Consider the following 16,711-nt stretch of genomic DNA (forward strand, 5'->3'; position numbering starts at 1 on the left):
GCATTATACTGGGGGGATAGTCTGGGGAGTATATTATATTGTGTGGGGCCACTGTGGAGCATTATACTTGGGGGGATATTCTGGGGAGTATATTATATTGTGTGGGGCCACTGTGGAGCATTATACTTGGGGGGATATTCTGGGGAGTATATTATATTGTGTGAGGCCACTGTGGAGCATTATACTGGGTGGATAGTCTGAGGAGTATATTATATTGTGTGGGGCCACTGTGGAGCATTATACTGGGGGGATAGTCTGGGGAGTATATTATATTGTGTGGGGCCACTGTGGAGCATTATACTTGGGGGGATATTCTGGGGAGTATATTATATTGTGTGGGGCCACTGTGGAGCATTATACTGGGGGGATAGTCTGGGGAGTATATTATATTGTGTGGGGCCACTGTGGAGCATTATACTGGGGGGATAGTCTGGGGAGTATATTATATTGTGTGGGGCCACTGTGGAGCATTATGCTGGGGGGGGGGGATAGTCTGGGGAGTATATTATATTGTGTGGGGCCACTGTGGAGCATTATACTGGGGGGATAGTCTGGGGAGTATATTATATTGTGTGGGGCCACTGTGGAGCATTATACTGGGGGGATAGTCTGGGGAGTATATTATATTGTGTGGGACCACTGTGGAGCATTATACTTGGGGGGGATAGTCTGAGGAGTATATTATATTGTGTGGGGCCACTGTGGAGCATTATACTGGGGGGGGGGATAGTCTGGGGAGTATATTATATTGTGTGAGGCCACTGTGGAGCATTATACTGGGGGGATAGTCTGGGGAGTATATTATATTGTGTGGGGCCACTGTGGAGCATTATACTGGGGGGATAGTCTGAGGAGTATATTATATTGTGTGGGCCCACTGTGGAGCATTATACTGGGGGGATAGTCTGGGGAGTATATTATATTGTGTGGGCCCACTGTGGAGCATTATACTGGGGGGATAGTCTGGGGAGTATATTATATTGTGTGGGGCCACTGTGGAGCATTATACTGGGGGGGGGGATAGTCTGGGGAGTATATTATATTGTGTGAGGCCACTGTGGAGCATTATACTGGGGGGATAGTCTGGGGAGTATATTATATTGTGTGGGGCCACTGTGGAGCATTATACTGGGGGGATAGTCTGAGGAGTATATTATATTGTGTGGGCCCACTGTGGAGCATTATACTGGGGGGGGGTAGTCTGGGGAGTATATTATATTGTGTGGGGCCACTGTGGAGCATTATACTGGGGGGGGGATAGTCTGGGGAGTATATTATATTGTGTGGGGCCACTGTGGAGCATTATACTTGGGGGGGGGGGGGGGATAGTCTGAGGAGTATATTATATTGTGTGGGGCCACTGTGGAGCATTATACTGGGGGGGATAGTTTGAGGAGTATATTATATTTTGTGGAGCATTATACTTTGTGTGGGGGGAGCTCTGGCAGCCCTGTGTGCTATGTCTGCATCAGAACTCCCTCACTATAGTCTTGCACATACGTGTAGTGCTCTATGGCCGTATCATTCCCCATACAGTCCTGTGTATGAAGCAGCCATGGAGCTATAGGGGCCTGCACAGTACTATAGGGGCTGACTATACTGGGAACATACCAAGTAATACCAGATAGTCAGCACATCTGTAAGATATCAGATCGGGAGGAGACGGTGAATGAAGGAGGCCGCCGTTATACAGATCGGGAGGAGACGGTGAATAATGGAGACCGCCGTTATACAGATCGGGAGGAGACTGTGAATGAAGGAGGCCGCCGCTGTTATACAGATCGGGAGGAGACTGTGAATGAAGGAGGCCGCCATTATACAGATCGGGAGGAGACGATGAATGAAGGAGGCCGCCGCTATACAGATCGGGAGAAGACTGTGAATGGAGGCAGCCGCTATACAGATCGGGAGGAGACTGTGAATGAAAGAGGCCGCCGTTATACAGATCGGGAGGAGACGGTGAATGAAGGAGGCCGCCGCTATACAGATCGGGAGGAGACTGTGAATGAAAGAGGCCGCCGTTATACAGATCGGGAGGAGACGGTGAATAATGGAGACCGCCGTTATACAGATCGGGAGGAGACTGTGAATGAAGGAGACCGCCGTTATACAGATCGGGAGGAGACGGTGAATAATGGAGACCGCCGTTATACAGATCGGGAGGAGACGGTGAATGAAGGAGGCCGCCGTTATACAGATCGGGAGGAGACGGTGAATGAAGGAGGCCGCTGCTATACAGATCGGGAGGAGACTGTGAATGAAAGAGGCCGCCGCTATACAGATCGGGAGGAGACTGTGAATGAAGGAGGCCGCCGCTATACAGATCGGGAGGAGACTGTGAATGAAGGAGGCCGCCGTTATACAGATCGGGAGGAGACTGTGAATGAAGGAGGCCGCCGCTATACAGATCGGGAGGAGACGGTGAATGAAGGAGGCCGCCGCTGTTATACAGATCGGGAGGAGACTGTGAATGAAGGAGGCCGCCATTATACAGATCGGGAGGAGACGATGAATGAAGGAGGCCGCCGCTATACAGATCGGGAGAAGACGGTGAATGGAGGCAGCCGCTATACAGATCAGGAGGAGACGGTGAATGAAGGAGGCCGCCGTTGTACAGATCGGGAGGAGACGGTGAATGAAGGAGGCCGCCGCTATACAGATCGGGAGGAGACGGTGAATGAAGGAGGCCGCCGCTATACAGATCGGGAGGAGACGGTGAATGAAGGAGGCCGCCGTTATACAGATCGGGAGGAGATGGTGAATGAAGGAGGCCGCCGCTATACAGATCGGGAGGAGACGGTGAATGGAGGAGGCCGCCGCTATACAGATCGGGAGGAGACTGTGAATGAAGGAGGCCGCCGTTATACAGATCGGGAGGAGACGGTGAATGAAGGAGGCCGCCGTTATACAGATCGGGAGGAGACTGTGAATGGAGGAGGCCGCCGCTATACAGATCGGGAGGAGACGGTGAATAACGGAGGCCGTACACATTCGATTTTGGTCTCGTTGTTCGTACATAAAGCTACCACCGGCCATCAGAGTTGGTCGCTTGGAGTTGGTGGTGTTGCGCTGTGTACGGGTCGTGGGGCGGAGGGCGCTTGTATCGGTTACACACCGCTAAGTGTCCGGAACGTTCAGCTCTTCATTACCGATGACTGACTCTCTCCTGGTCATTTACAGTTGTAGGTTTGTAGTTCCTATGATGGGATTAGATACAGCTGAGATTCGTCATTGGGTCTGTAGTGTGGACAGAAGGCTCTTAGGGTGTAATCCCATAATCCGGTGACAGCTGTGGCAGCTCCGCCATCTGATCAGCTCTGCCGTCCTCTAATCCCTGGGTAGGGGGGGTGGGGTTATATGTTCTGTCATCTCACCAACCCCCACCCCGTGCCAGAGAACGACCAGGGGGCAGGGAGGTCTCCTGTACATGGTGGAAAGGGTTAATAGCCCCTCCAAGATGGACACACAAGTTACACATATGGCTCAGTATACAGTATCACACAGGATAGGATTAGATACACAGCTCAGTATACAGTATCACACAGGATAGGATTAGATACACGGCTCAGTATACAGTATCACACAGGATAGGATTAGATACAGCTCAGTATACAGTATCACACAGGATAGGATTAGATACAGCTCAGTATACAGTATCACACAGGATAGGATTAGATACACGGCTCAGTATACAGTATCACACAGGATAGGATTAGATACAGCTCAGTATACAGTATCACACAGGATAGGATTAGATACACAGCTCAGTATACAGTATCACACAGGATAGGATTAGATACACGGCTCAGTATACAGTATCACACAGGATAGGATTAGATACACAGCTCAGTATACAGTATCACACAGGATAGGATTAGATACAGCTCAGTATACAGTATCACACAGGATAGGATTAGATACACAGCTCAGTATACAGTATCGCACAGGATAGGATTAGATACACAGCTCAGTATACAGTATCACACATCATAGGATTAGATACACAGCTCAGTATACAGTATCACACAGGATAGGATTAGATACACAGCTCAGCAGTCAGTATCACACAGGATAGGATTAGATACAGCTCAGTATACAGTATCACACAGGATAGGATTAGATACACAGCTCAGCAGTCAGTATCACACGGGATAGGATTAGATACACGGCTCAGTATACAGTATCACACAGGATAGGATTAGATACACGGCTCAGTATACAGTATCACACAGGATAGGATTAGATACAGCTCAGTATACAGTATCACACAGGATAGGATTAGATACAGCTCAGTATACAGTATCACACAGGATAGGATTAGATACACGGCTCAGTATACAGTATCACACAGGATAGGATTAGATACAGCTCAGTATACAGTATCACACAGGATAGGATTAGATACAGCTCAGTATACAGTATCACACAGGATAGGATTAGATACACAGCTCAGTATACAGTATCACACAGGATAGGATTAGATACACGGCTCAGTATACAGTATCACACAGGATAGGATTAGATACACATCTCAGTATACAGTATCACACGGGATAGGATTAGATACAGCTCAGTATACAGTATCACACAGGATAGGATTAGATACACGGCTCAGTATACAGTATCACACAGGATAGGATTAGATACACGGCTCAGTATACAGTATCACACAGGATAGGATTAGATACAGCTCAGTATACAGTATCACACAGGATAGGATTAGATACAGCTCAGTATACAGTATCACACAGGATAGGATTAGATACACAGCTCAGTATACAGTATCACACAGGATAGGATTAGATACAGCTCAGTATACAGTATCACACAGGATAGGATTAGATACACAGCTCAGTATACAGTATCACACAGGATAGGATTAGATACAGCTCAGTATACAGTATCACACAGGATAGGATTAGATACACGGCTCAGTATACAGTATCACACAGGATAGGATTAGATACACGGCTCAGTATACAGTATCACACAGGATAGGATTAGATACACAGCTCAGTATACAGTATCACACAGGATAGGATTAGATACACGGCTCAGTATACAGTATCACACAGGATAGGATTAGATACACGGCTCAGTATACAGTATCACACAGGATAGGATTAGATACACGGCTCAGTATACAGTATCACACAGGATAGGATTAGATACACAGCTCAGCAGTCAGTATCACACAGGATAGGATTAGATACACAGCTCAGTATACAGTATCACACAGGATAGGATTAGATACAGCTCAGTATACAGTATCACACAGGATAGGATTAGATACAGCTCAGTATACAGTATCACACAGGATAGGATTAGATACACGGCTCAGTATACAGTATCACACAGGATAGGATTAGATACACAGCTCAGTATACAGTATCACACAGGATAGGATTAGATACAGCTCAGTATACAGTATCACACAGGATAGGATTAGATACAGCTCAGTATACAGTATCACACAGGATAGGATTAGATACAGCTCAGTATACAGTATCACACAGGATAGGATTAGATACAGCTCAGTATACAGTATCACACAGGATAGGATTAGATACACAGCTCAGCAGTCAGTATCACACAGGATAGGATTAGATACAGCTCAGTATACAGTATCACACAGGATAGGATTAGATACAGCTCAGTATACAGTATCACACAGGATAGGATTAGATACAGCTCAGTATACAGTATCACACAGGATAGGATTAGATACACGGCTCAGTATACAGTATCACACAGGATAGGATTAGATACACAGCTCAGTATACAGTATCACACAGGATAGGATTAGATACACAGCTCAGTATACAGTATCACACAGGATAGGATTAGATACAGCTCAGTATACAGTATCACACAGGATAGGATTAGATACACAGCTCAGTATACAGTATCACACAGGATAGGATTAGATACACAGCTCAGTATACAGTATCACACAGGATAGGATTAGATACACAGCTCAGTATACAGTATCACACAGGATAGGATTAGATACAGCTCAGTATACAGTATCACACAGGATAGGATTAGATACACAGCTCAGTATACAGTATCACACAGGATAGGATTAGATACAGCTCAGTATACAGTATCACACAGGATAGGATTAGATACACGGCTCAGTATACAGTATCACACAGGATAGGATTAGATACACGGCTCAGTATACAGTATCACACAGGATAGGATTAGATACAGCTCAGTATACAGTATCACACAGGATAGGATTAGATACAGCTCAGTATACAGTATCACACAGGATAGGATTAGATACAGCTCAGTATACAGTATCACACAGGATAGGATTAGATACACCGCTCAGTATACAGTATCACACAGGATAGGATTAGATACAGCTCAGTATACAGTATCACACAGGATAGGATTAGATACACGGCTCAGTATACAGTATCACACAGGATAGGATTAGATACACAGCTCAGTATACAGTATCACACAGGATAGGATTAGATACACAGCTCAGTATACAGTGTCACACGGGATAGGATTAGATACACGGCTCAGCAGTATTACACAATGGGATTAGATACACAGATGAGGTGACGGCTGACGCTGCATATTCCTTTGTGTCTCTTCAGGCTTCTCAGGTGGAAAAGTCTCTGACTCTGCAGGTGGAATCTCTAAGAGAAGAGAATCGGGATCTGACGCTGAGACGGGGACAGTTCACACCTGTACTGCAAAGTCTGCAGAGTGAGGTGAGGGTGACGGGGGCGCGGCGCTGAGGGTGACGGGGGGCGCGGCGCTGAGGGTGACGGGGGGCGCGGCGCTGAGGGTGACGGGGGGCGCGGCGCTGAGGGTGACGGGGGGGCGCGGCGCTGAGGGTGACGGGGGGGGCGCGGCGCTGAGGGTGACGGGGGGCGCGGCGCTGAGGGTGACGGGGGGCGCGGCGCTGAGGGTGACGGGGGGCGCGGCGCTGAGGGTGACGGGGGGGCGCGGCGCTGAGGGTGACGGGGGGGCGCGGCGCTGAGGGTGACGGGGGGCGCGGCGCTGAGGGTGACGGGGGGCGCGGCGCTGAGGGTGACGGGGGGCGCGGCGCTGAGGGTGACGGGGGGCGCGGCGCTGAGGGTGACGGGGGGCGCGGCGCTGAGGGTGACGGGGGGCGCGGCGCTGAGGGTACACATACTGACAACCTCTCCTGTTTCGTCTGTAGAATGCTTTTTTGCTGGAGAATAAGAGAGATCTGGAGTCTCAGATGAAGAGTCTACGGGAGGACAATGAGAGAGCTCAGAGCGTGATGTTCAGCCTAAAAGAGACAGCCCTGCAGCTGGAGAGACAGAAGAAAGAGACCGAGGCAAAGGTGACGAGAGAGGAGAGTGCAGTGCGGATGATGGGAGTGCTGCAGCGGCCTCTAAGGAGTATATACAATACTATGGAGTACTATATACAATGTTATATACAATCTTACATACAGTACTATATACAATGTTACATACAGTACTATATACAATCTTACATTCAGTACTATATACAATCTTACATTCAGTACTATATACAATCTTACATTCAGTACTATATACAATCTTACATACAGTACTATATACAATCTTACATACAGTACTATATACAATCTTACATTCAGTACTATATACAATCTTACATTCAGTACTATATACAATCTTACATACAGTAGTATATACAATCTTACATACAGTAGTATATACAATCTTACATACAGTACTATATACAATCTTACATTCAGTAGTATATACAGTGTTACATTCAGTACTATATACAATCTTACATACAGTACTATATACAATCTTACATTCAGTAGTATATACAATCTTACATACAGTACTATATACAATCTTACATACAGTACTATATACAATCTTACATTCAGTAGTATATACAGTGTTACATTCAGTAGTATATACAGTGTTACATTCAGTAGTATATACAGTGTTACATTCAGTAGTATATACAGTGTTACATTCAGTACTATATACAGTGTTACATTCAGTACTATATACAATGTTACATTCAGTACTATATACAGTGTTACATTCAGTACTATATACAGTGTTACATTCAGTAGTATATACAATCTTACATACAGTACTATATACAGTGTTACATTCAGTACTATATACAGTGTTACATTCAGTACTATATACAGTGTTACATTCAGTACTATATACAATGTTACATTCAGTACTATATACAGTGTTACATTCAGTACTATATACAGTGTTACATTCAGTAGTATATACAGTGTTACATTCAGTAGTATATACAATCTTACATACAGTACTATATACAGTGTTACATTCAGTACTATATACAGTGTTACATTCAGTACTATATACAATGTTACATTCAGTACTATATACAATCTTACATTCAGTACTATATACAGTTACATTCAGTACTATATACAGTGTTACATTCAGTACTATATACAGTACTGTATACAATACAGATTATTCCTAGACATGGCTCCTACACAGCATAAAGTGTCCCATATAGAATATAAGTCCTGTAAATAGTCTATAGAACCTGCTGTAAATTCTAAGACATAGTAAAGGTTTTATTTGGTTTTTCTTATTGGTGGCCTGTCCTTTAAGGATATGAGCATTCTCCTCCAGACGTCTTGGCTCTATCTGCTGATCTAGGGCGATGGTCTTATGAGGAGGGTCCGCTGAGTACATGACACTGTGGTACATACGATGGCCATAAGTAAGGATCTCTCGACTATGGGCGACCAAACCAATTTGGATTAAACCAATGAAACACTCCTTAGACCGCCGAGTACAGTATGTGGAGACCCTCCCGGTCATCCTGGTCCGATGGTCCCACTGAGGTCGCACGCCCCAGGGTCACCTCTGACCTCTGTGATTGTACCTCAGCGCTCTCGTGAACTAGGATGACATCAACATTAATGAGATGGCCGTCTATTTCAGATGCAGGAAAAACTGTTGGAAGTTGAGAGTCTACGAGACAGCCAGCGATGTCTGCAGATACAAGTGAGAGAGCTACAGGATGAGCTGAAGCTGAGAGACAGTCACTTTCTTGTGCAAGACAGCCAGCACTCTCTACATTCTGAGATGCAAGAGACGTCAGGTGGCCCAGAACATGAGGTGAGAAACTCTGAATCCCTACTCCAATGCCATGGTACAACCAAACTTCCCTCACACCACCCCAGGCCTCCTTCACACCACCCCAGGCCTCCCTCACACCACCCCAGACCTCCTTCACACCACCCCAGGCCTCCCTCACACCACCCCAGGCCTCCCTCACACCACCCCAGGCCTCCCTCACACCACCCCAGGCCTCCTTCACACCACCCCTCCTTCACACCACCCCAGGCCTCCCTCACACCACCCCAGACCTCCCTCACACCACCCCAGGCCTCCCTCACACCACCCCAGGCCTCCCTCACACCACCCCAGGCCTCCCTCACACCACCCCAGGCCTCCCTCACACCACCCCAGGCCTCTCTCACACCACCCCAGGCCTCCCTCACACCACCCCAGGCCTCCCTCACACCACCCCAGACCTCCTTCACACCACCCCAGGCCTCCCTCACACCACCCCAGGCCTCCCTCACACCACCCCAGGCCTCCCTCACACCACCCCAGGCCTCCCTCACACCACCCCAGGCCTCCTTCACACCACCCCAGACCTCCTTCACACCACCCCAGGCCTCCCTCACACCACCCCAGGCCTCCCTCACACCACCCCAGGCCTCCCTCACACCACCCCAGGCCTCCTTCACACCACCCCAGGCCTCCTTCACACCACCCCAGGCCGCCTTCACACCACCCCAGGCCTCCCTCACACCACCCCAGACCTCCCTCACACCACCCCAGGCCTCCCTCACACCACCCCAGGCCTCCCTCACACCACCCCAGGCCGCCTTCACACCACCCCAGGCCTCCTTCACACCACCCCAGGCCTCCTTCACACCACCCCAGGCCTCCCTCACACCACCCCAGGCCTCCTTCACACCACCCCAGGCCTCCTTCACACCACCCCAGGCCTCCTTCACACCACCCCAGGCCTCCTTCACACCACCCCAGGCCTCCTTCACACCACCCCAGACCTCCCTCACACCACCCCAGGCCTCCCTCACACCACCCCAGACCTCCTTCACACCACCCCAGGCCTCCTTCACACCACCCCAGGCCGCCTTCACACCACCCCAGGCCTCCCTCACACCACCCCAGGCCTCCTTCACACCACCCCAGGCCTCCTTCACACCACCCCAGGCCGCCTTCACACCACCCCAGGCCTCCTTCACACCACCCCAGGCCTCCTTCACACCACCCCAGACCTCCTTCACACCACCCCAGGCCTCCCTCACACCACCCCAGGCCTCCCTCACACCACCCCAGGCCTCCTTCACACCACCCCAGACCGCCTTCACACCACCCCAGGCCTCCTTCACACCACCCCAGACCGCCTTCACACCACCCCAGGCCTCCCTCACACCACCCCAGGCCTCCCTCACACCACCCCAGGCCTCCCTCACACCACCCCAGGCCTCCCTCACACCACCCCAGGCCTCCTTCACACCACCCCAGGCCTCCCTCACACCACCCCAGGCCTCCCTCACACCACCCCAGGCCTCCCTCACACCACCCCAGGACTCCTTCACACCACCCCAGACCTCCTTCACACCACCCCAGGCCTCCCTCACACCACCCCAGGCCTCCCTCACACCACCCCAGGCCTCCCTCACACCACCCCAGGCCTCCCTCACACCACCCCAGGCCTCCTTCACACCACCCCAGGCCTCCCTCACACCACCCCAGGCCTCCCTCACACCACCCCAGGCCTCCCTCACACCACCCCAGGCCTCCCTCACACCACCCCTCCTTCACACCACCCCAGGCCTCCTTCACACCACCCCAGACCTCCCTCACACCACCCCAGACCTCCCTCACACCACCCCAGGCCTCCCTCACACCACCCCAGGCCTCCCTCACACCACCCCAGACCTCCCTCACACCACCCCAGGCCTCCCTCACACCACCCCAGACCTCCCTCACACCACCCCAGGCCTCCCTCACACCACCCCAGGCCTCCTTCACACCACCCAGGCCTCCCTCACACCACCCCAGACCTCCTTCACACCACCCCAGGCCTCCTTCACACCACCCCAGACCTCCCTCACACCACCCCAGACCTCCCTCACACCACCCCAGACCTCCCTCACACCACCCCTCCTTCACACCACCCCAGGCCTCCCTCACACCACCCCTCCTTCACACCACCCCAGGCCTCCCTCACACCACCCCAGGCCTCCCTCACACCACCCCAGACCGCCTTCACACCACCCCAGACCGCCTTCACACCACCCCAGACCTCCCTCACACCACCCCAGACCTCCTTCACACCACCCCAGGCCTCCCTCACACCACCCCAGACCTCCCTCACACCACCCCAGACCTCCTTCACACCACCCCTCCTTCACACCACCCCAGGCCTCCCTCACACCACCCCAGGCCTCCCTCACACCACCCCAGGCCTCCCTCACACCACCCCAGGCCTCCCTCACACCACCCCAGGCCTCCTTCACACCACCCCAGACCTCCCTCACACCACCCCAGACCTCCTTCACACCACCCCAGGCCTCCCTCACACCACCCCAGGCCTCCCTCACACCACCCCAGGCCTCCTTCACACCACTCTAGACCTCTACATAATCTCAAACTTTCACATTTCACCATCATCAGTCCTCTACATTTATCAATCAGTCCTCTGTTGCCCTTTTAACAGTCCTCCAGATTTCCTGATCATGAGTTCTTATTCAGATCATCAGTTATTACTCCTCCATATCACCCCATCATTGGTCCTCCACATCGCCCCATCATTGGTCCTCCACATCGCCCCATCATTGGTCCTCCACATCGCCCCATCATTGGTCCTCCACATCGCCCCATCATTGGTCCTCCACATCGCCCCATCATTGGTCCTCCACATCGCCCCATCATTGGTCCTCCACATCGCCCCATCATTGGTCCTCCACATCGCCCCATCATTGGTCCTCCACATCGCCCCATCATTGGTCCTCCACATCGCCCCATTATTGGTCCTGTAATTGATACTTCCCAGCACACCATAATACCGCACTTAGTGACGCCTTGCAGATGTAATTACTATCCGGACATTGCTTGTATGTGCAGAGTGCGGCAATGTCATGATTGGTTCATGGATGGCTTGTTCGGTGACTGATGGTCAGGTGGTTGCTCTGTCCTTTGGTCGTTTGCTCAGTGGTTTGGATGATTATTGTCAGTGACCCCCCTCATGTCATGAGGCCCCTGGTGGACCTGCGGCCCTATAGCTCTTCTAGAGTCCTGATCAATAATAAACATTTCCTTTCTCACCCCAGAGCAACTCCACGAACCCTTCACTCCATCCTTGGGGAAAAACAACAGGAAACAGCGGTCACATGTCCTCCTACAAAATGCAACGAGAACGTGAACTGATACAGGAGAAAGAGGAGGAGAACGTCAGGCTGCAAGACCTGGTGAGTAAGGCCGCTGGTCCATGCGCCTGTAGACATGTGGCTACCTTATAGAATTTACTACCCAAAATAAGACCAACTTCTGTGTTCATTTACACCAAAAAGCAACGAATGCAAACGAATTCGTTGCGCTCCTTGCAATGAATGTATCAAATGTTTTAGATACTTTTATGATTTAATTGAACAAAGAGGTGTGGCTTGGCATGAAAAGGACTGGTTTAGTGAAGAGGGGTGAAAACGTGCACCAAAATACTGTAAGAAATTTATCATCCAGCATCAGTCACTGTGATAAATCTGGTGTAGTATAAGACTGTCTAGCCTGAGGTTACACTGCCTAATATTACACAGGATTAGTAATCTGTACAATGTATCATCCAGTATCAGTCACTGTGATAAATCTGGTGTAGTATGAGACTGTCTAGTATAAGGTTACACTGTATTAATATTACACAGGATTAGTAATCTGTACAATGTATCATCCAGTATCAGTCACTGTGATAAATCTGCACAGTATAAGACTGTCTAGTCTAAGGTTACACTGTCTAATATTACACAGGATTAGTAATCTGTACAATGTATCATCCAGTATCAGTCACTGTGATAAATCTGTACAGTATAAGACTGTCTAGTCTAAGGTTACACTGTCTAATATTACACAGGATTAGTAATCTGTACAATGTATCACCCAGAATCAGTCACTGTGATAAATCTGTACAGTATAAGACTGTCTAGTCTGAGGTTACACTGTCTAATATTACACAGGATTAGTAATCTGTACAATGTATCATCCAGTATCAGTCACTGTGATAGATCTGGTGTAGTATAAAACTGTCTAGTCTGAGGTTACACTGCCTAATATTACACAGGATTAGTAATCTGTACAATGTATCATCCAGTATCAGTCACTGTGATAGATCTGGTGTAGTATAAGACTGTCTAGTCTGAGGTTACACTGTCTAATATTACACAGGATTAGTAATCTGTACAATGTATCATCCAGTATCAGTCACTGTGATAGATCTGGTGTAGTATAAGACTGTCTAGTCTGAGGTTACACTGCCTAATATTACACAGGATTAGTAATCTGTACAATGTATCATCCAGTATCAGTCACTGTGATAGATCTGGTGTAGTATAAAACTGTCTAGTCTGAGGTTACACTGCCTAATATTACACAGGATTAGTAATCTGTACAATGTATCATCCAGTATCAGTCACTGTGATAGATCTGGTGTAGTATAAAACTGTCTAGTCTGAGGTTACACTGCCTAATATTACACAGGATTAGTAATCTGTACAATGTATCATCCAGTATCAGTCACTGTGATAGATCTGGTGTAGTATAAGACTGTCTAGTCTGAGGTTACACTGCCTAATATTACACAGGATTAGTAATCTGTACAATGTATCATCCAGTATCAGTCACTGTGATAGATCTGGTGTAGTATAAGACTGTCTAGTCTGAGGTTACACTGCCTAATATTACACAGGATTAGTAATCTGTACAATGTATCATCCAGTATCAGTCACTGTGATAGATCTGGTGTAGTATAAGACTGTCTAGTGTAACATTTAGTCCGGATCAGTATTTCACTGTCTTCTGTCTCTACAGGTAAACCTTCAATATGTGGAGATAAAATCTCTGCAGGAAGAACTTCAGAAGCTTCGTGACCTGTTACAGCAGAACGACCGGGATTGTGTCCTGAGACGAGCGGTCGCTGACCGGGACGAGGCCATCATCAAGTGAGTCACAGTCAGCAGTCACTACGCTACAGCGAGCGGAATAATGAAGACTGAGAGCAGGGGGGTAGCAGATCTGGGTGGGGAAGGGGGTCTCTGCTGGATGGGGGAGGGTCTCTGGTTGTGGGGTCTCTGGATGGGGGAGGGTCTCTAGTTGGGGGGGGTCTCTGCTGGATGGGGGAGGGTCTCTAGTTGGGGGGGGGGTCTCTGCTGGATGGGGAGGGTCTCTAGTTGGGGGGGGAGTCTCTGCTGGATGGGGGAGGGTCTCTAGTTGGGGGGTCTCTGCTGGATGGGGAGGGTCTCTGGTTGGGGGGTCTCTGCTGGATGGGGGATGCTCTCTGGTTGTGGGGTCTCTGGATGGGGGAGGGTCTCTAGTTGGGGGGGGTCTCTGCTGGATGGGGGAGGGTCTCTAGTTGGGGGGGGGGGTCTCTGCTGGATGGGGAGGGTCTCTAGTTGGGGGGGGAGTCTCTGCTGGATGGGGGAGGGTCTCTGGTTGGAGGGGGGGGGGTCTCTGCTGGATGGGGGAGGGTCTCTAGTTGGGGGGGTCTCTACTGGATGGGGGAGGGTCTCTAGTTGGGGGGGTCTCTGCTGGATGGGGGAGGGTCTCTAGTTGGGGGGTCTCTGCTGGATGGGGGAGGGTCTCTAGTTGGGGGGTCTCTGCTGGATGGGGGAGGGTCTCTAGTTGGGGGGTCTCTGCTGGATGGGGGAGGGTCTCTAGTTGGGGGGGTCTCTGCTGGATGGGGTAGGGTCTCTAGTTGGGGGGGGGGTCTCTAGTTGGGGGGGGGTCTCTGCTGGATGGGGGAGGGTCTCTAGTTGGGGGGTCTCTGCTGGATGGGGAGGGTCTCTAGTTGGGGGGGTCTCTGCTGGATGGGGGAGGGTCTCTAGTTGGGGGGTCTCTGTATGGGGGGGTCTCTAGTTGGGGGGGGGTCTCTAGTTGGGGGGGGTCTCTGCTGGATGGGGGAGGGTCTCTAGTTGGGGGGTCTCTGCTGTATGGGGGGGTCTCTAGTTGGGGGGGGTCTCTGCTGGATGGGGGAGGGTCTCTAGTTGGGGGGAGGGTCTCTAGTTGGGGGGTCTCTGCTGGATGGGGGGGGTCTCTAGTTGGGGGGGGTCTCTGCTGGATGGGGGAGGGTCTCTAGTTGGGGGGAGGGTCTCTAGTTGGGGGGTCTCTGCTGGATGGGGGGGTCTCTAGTTGGGGGTCTCTGCTGGATGGGGGGGTCTCTGCTGGATGGGGGGGGGTCTCTAGTTGGGGGGGTCTCTGCTGGATGGGGGAGGGTCTCTAGTTGGGGGGGTCTCTGCTGGATGGGGGAGGGTCTCTAGTTGGGGGGTCTCTGCTGGATGGGGGAGGGTCTCTAGTTGGGGGGTCTCTGCTGGATGGGGGAGGGTCTCTAGTTGGGGGGTCTCTGCTGGATGGGGGAGGGTCTCTAGTTGGGGGGTCTCTGCTGGATGGGGGAGGGTCTCTAGTTGGGGGGTCTCTGCTGGATGGGGGAGGGTCTCTAGTTGGGGGGTCTCTGCTGGATGGGGGAGGGTCTCTAGTTGGGGGGTCTCTGCTGGATGGGGGAGGGTCTCTAGTTGGGGGGGGTCTCTGCTGGATGGGGGAGGGTCTCTAGTTGGGGGGGGTCTCTGCTGGATGGGGGAGGGTCTCTAGTTGGGGGGGGTCTCTAGTTGGGGGGGGTCTCTAGTTGGGGGGGTCTCTAGTTGGGGGGGGTCTCTAGTTGGGGGGGTCTCTAGTTGGGGGGGGTCTCTAGTTGGGGGGGGTCTCTGCTGGATGGGGGAGGGTCTCTAGTTGGGGGGTCTCTGCTGGATGGGGAGGGTCTCTAGTTGGGGGGTCTCTGCTGGATGGGGGAGGGTCTCTAGTTGGGGGGTCTCTAGTTGGGGGGTCTCTGCTGTATGGGGGGGGTCTCTAGTTGGGGGGGGGGGTCTCTAGTTGGGGGGGGTCTCTGCTGGATGAGGGAGGGTCTCTAGTTGGGGGGGTCTCTGCTGTATGGGGGGGTCTCTAGTTGGGGGGGGTCTCTGCTGGATGGGGGAGGGTCTCTAGTTGGGGGGAGGGTCTCTAGTTGGGGGGAGGGTCTCTAGTTGGGGGGAGGGTCTCTAGTTGGGGGGAGGGTCTCTAGTTGGGGGGTCTCTGCTGGATGGGGGAGGGTCTCTAGTTGGGGGGAGGGTCTCTAGTTGGGGGGAGGGTCTCTAGTTGGGGGGTCTCTGCTGGATGGGGAGGGTCTCTAGTTGGGGGGTCTCTGCTGGGTGGGGGAGGGTCTCTAGTTGGGGGGTCTCTGCTGGATGGGGGGGTCTCTGCTGGATGGGGGAGTGTCTCTAGTTGGGGGGAGGGTCTCTAGTTGGGGGGAGGGTCTCTAGTTGGGGGGAGGGTCTCTAGTTGGGGGGAGGGTCTCTAGTTGGGGGGTCTCTGCTGGATGGGGGAGGGTCTCTAGTTGGGGGGAGGGTCTCTAGTTGGGGGGAGGGTCTCTA

General features: G+C 51.3%; 1 protein-coding gene across 1 annotated transcript in view; it reads left to right on the top strand.

The window, feature by feature from the left end:
- BICDL2 (BICD family like cargo adaptor 2) overlaps window positions 1-16,711 on the top strand; it is a 37,368-nt gene that overhangs the window by 11,028 nt on the left and 9,629 nt on the right. The window contains exons 4-8 of the mRNA XM_075285701.1: window positions 6,618-6,734; window positions 7,190-7,336; window positions 8,943-9,119; window positions 12,377-12,514; window positions 14,124-14,254. Coding sequence (XP_075141802.1) covers window positions 6,618-6,734; window positions 7,190-7,336; window positions 8,943-9,119; window positions 12,377-12,514; window positions 14,124-14,254 — 710 coding nt within the window. The remainder of the gene's footprint in view (window positions 1-6,617; window positions 6,735-7,189; window positions 7,337-8,942; window positions 9,120-12,376; window positions 12,515-14,123; window positions 14,255-16,711) is intronic.

Source organism: Leptodactylus fuscus, chromosome 8, assembly GCF_031893055.1.
Source record: "Leptodactylus fuscus isolate aLepFus1 chromosome 8, aLepFus1.hap2, whole genome shotgun sequence".
NCBI lineage: Eukaryota > Metazoa > Chordata > Amphibia > Anura > Leptodactylidae > Leptodactylus > Leptodactylus fuscus.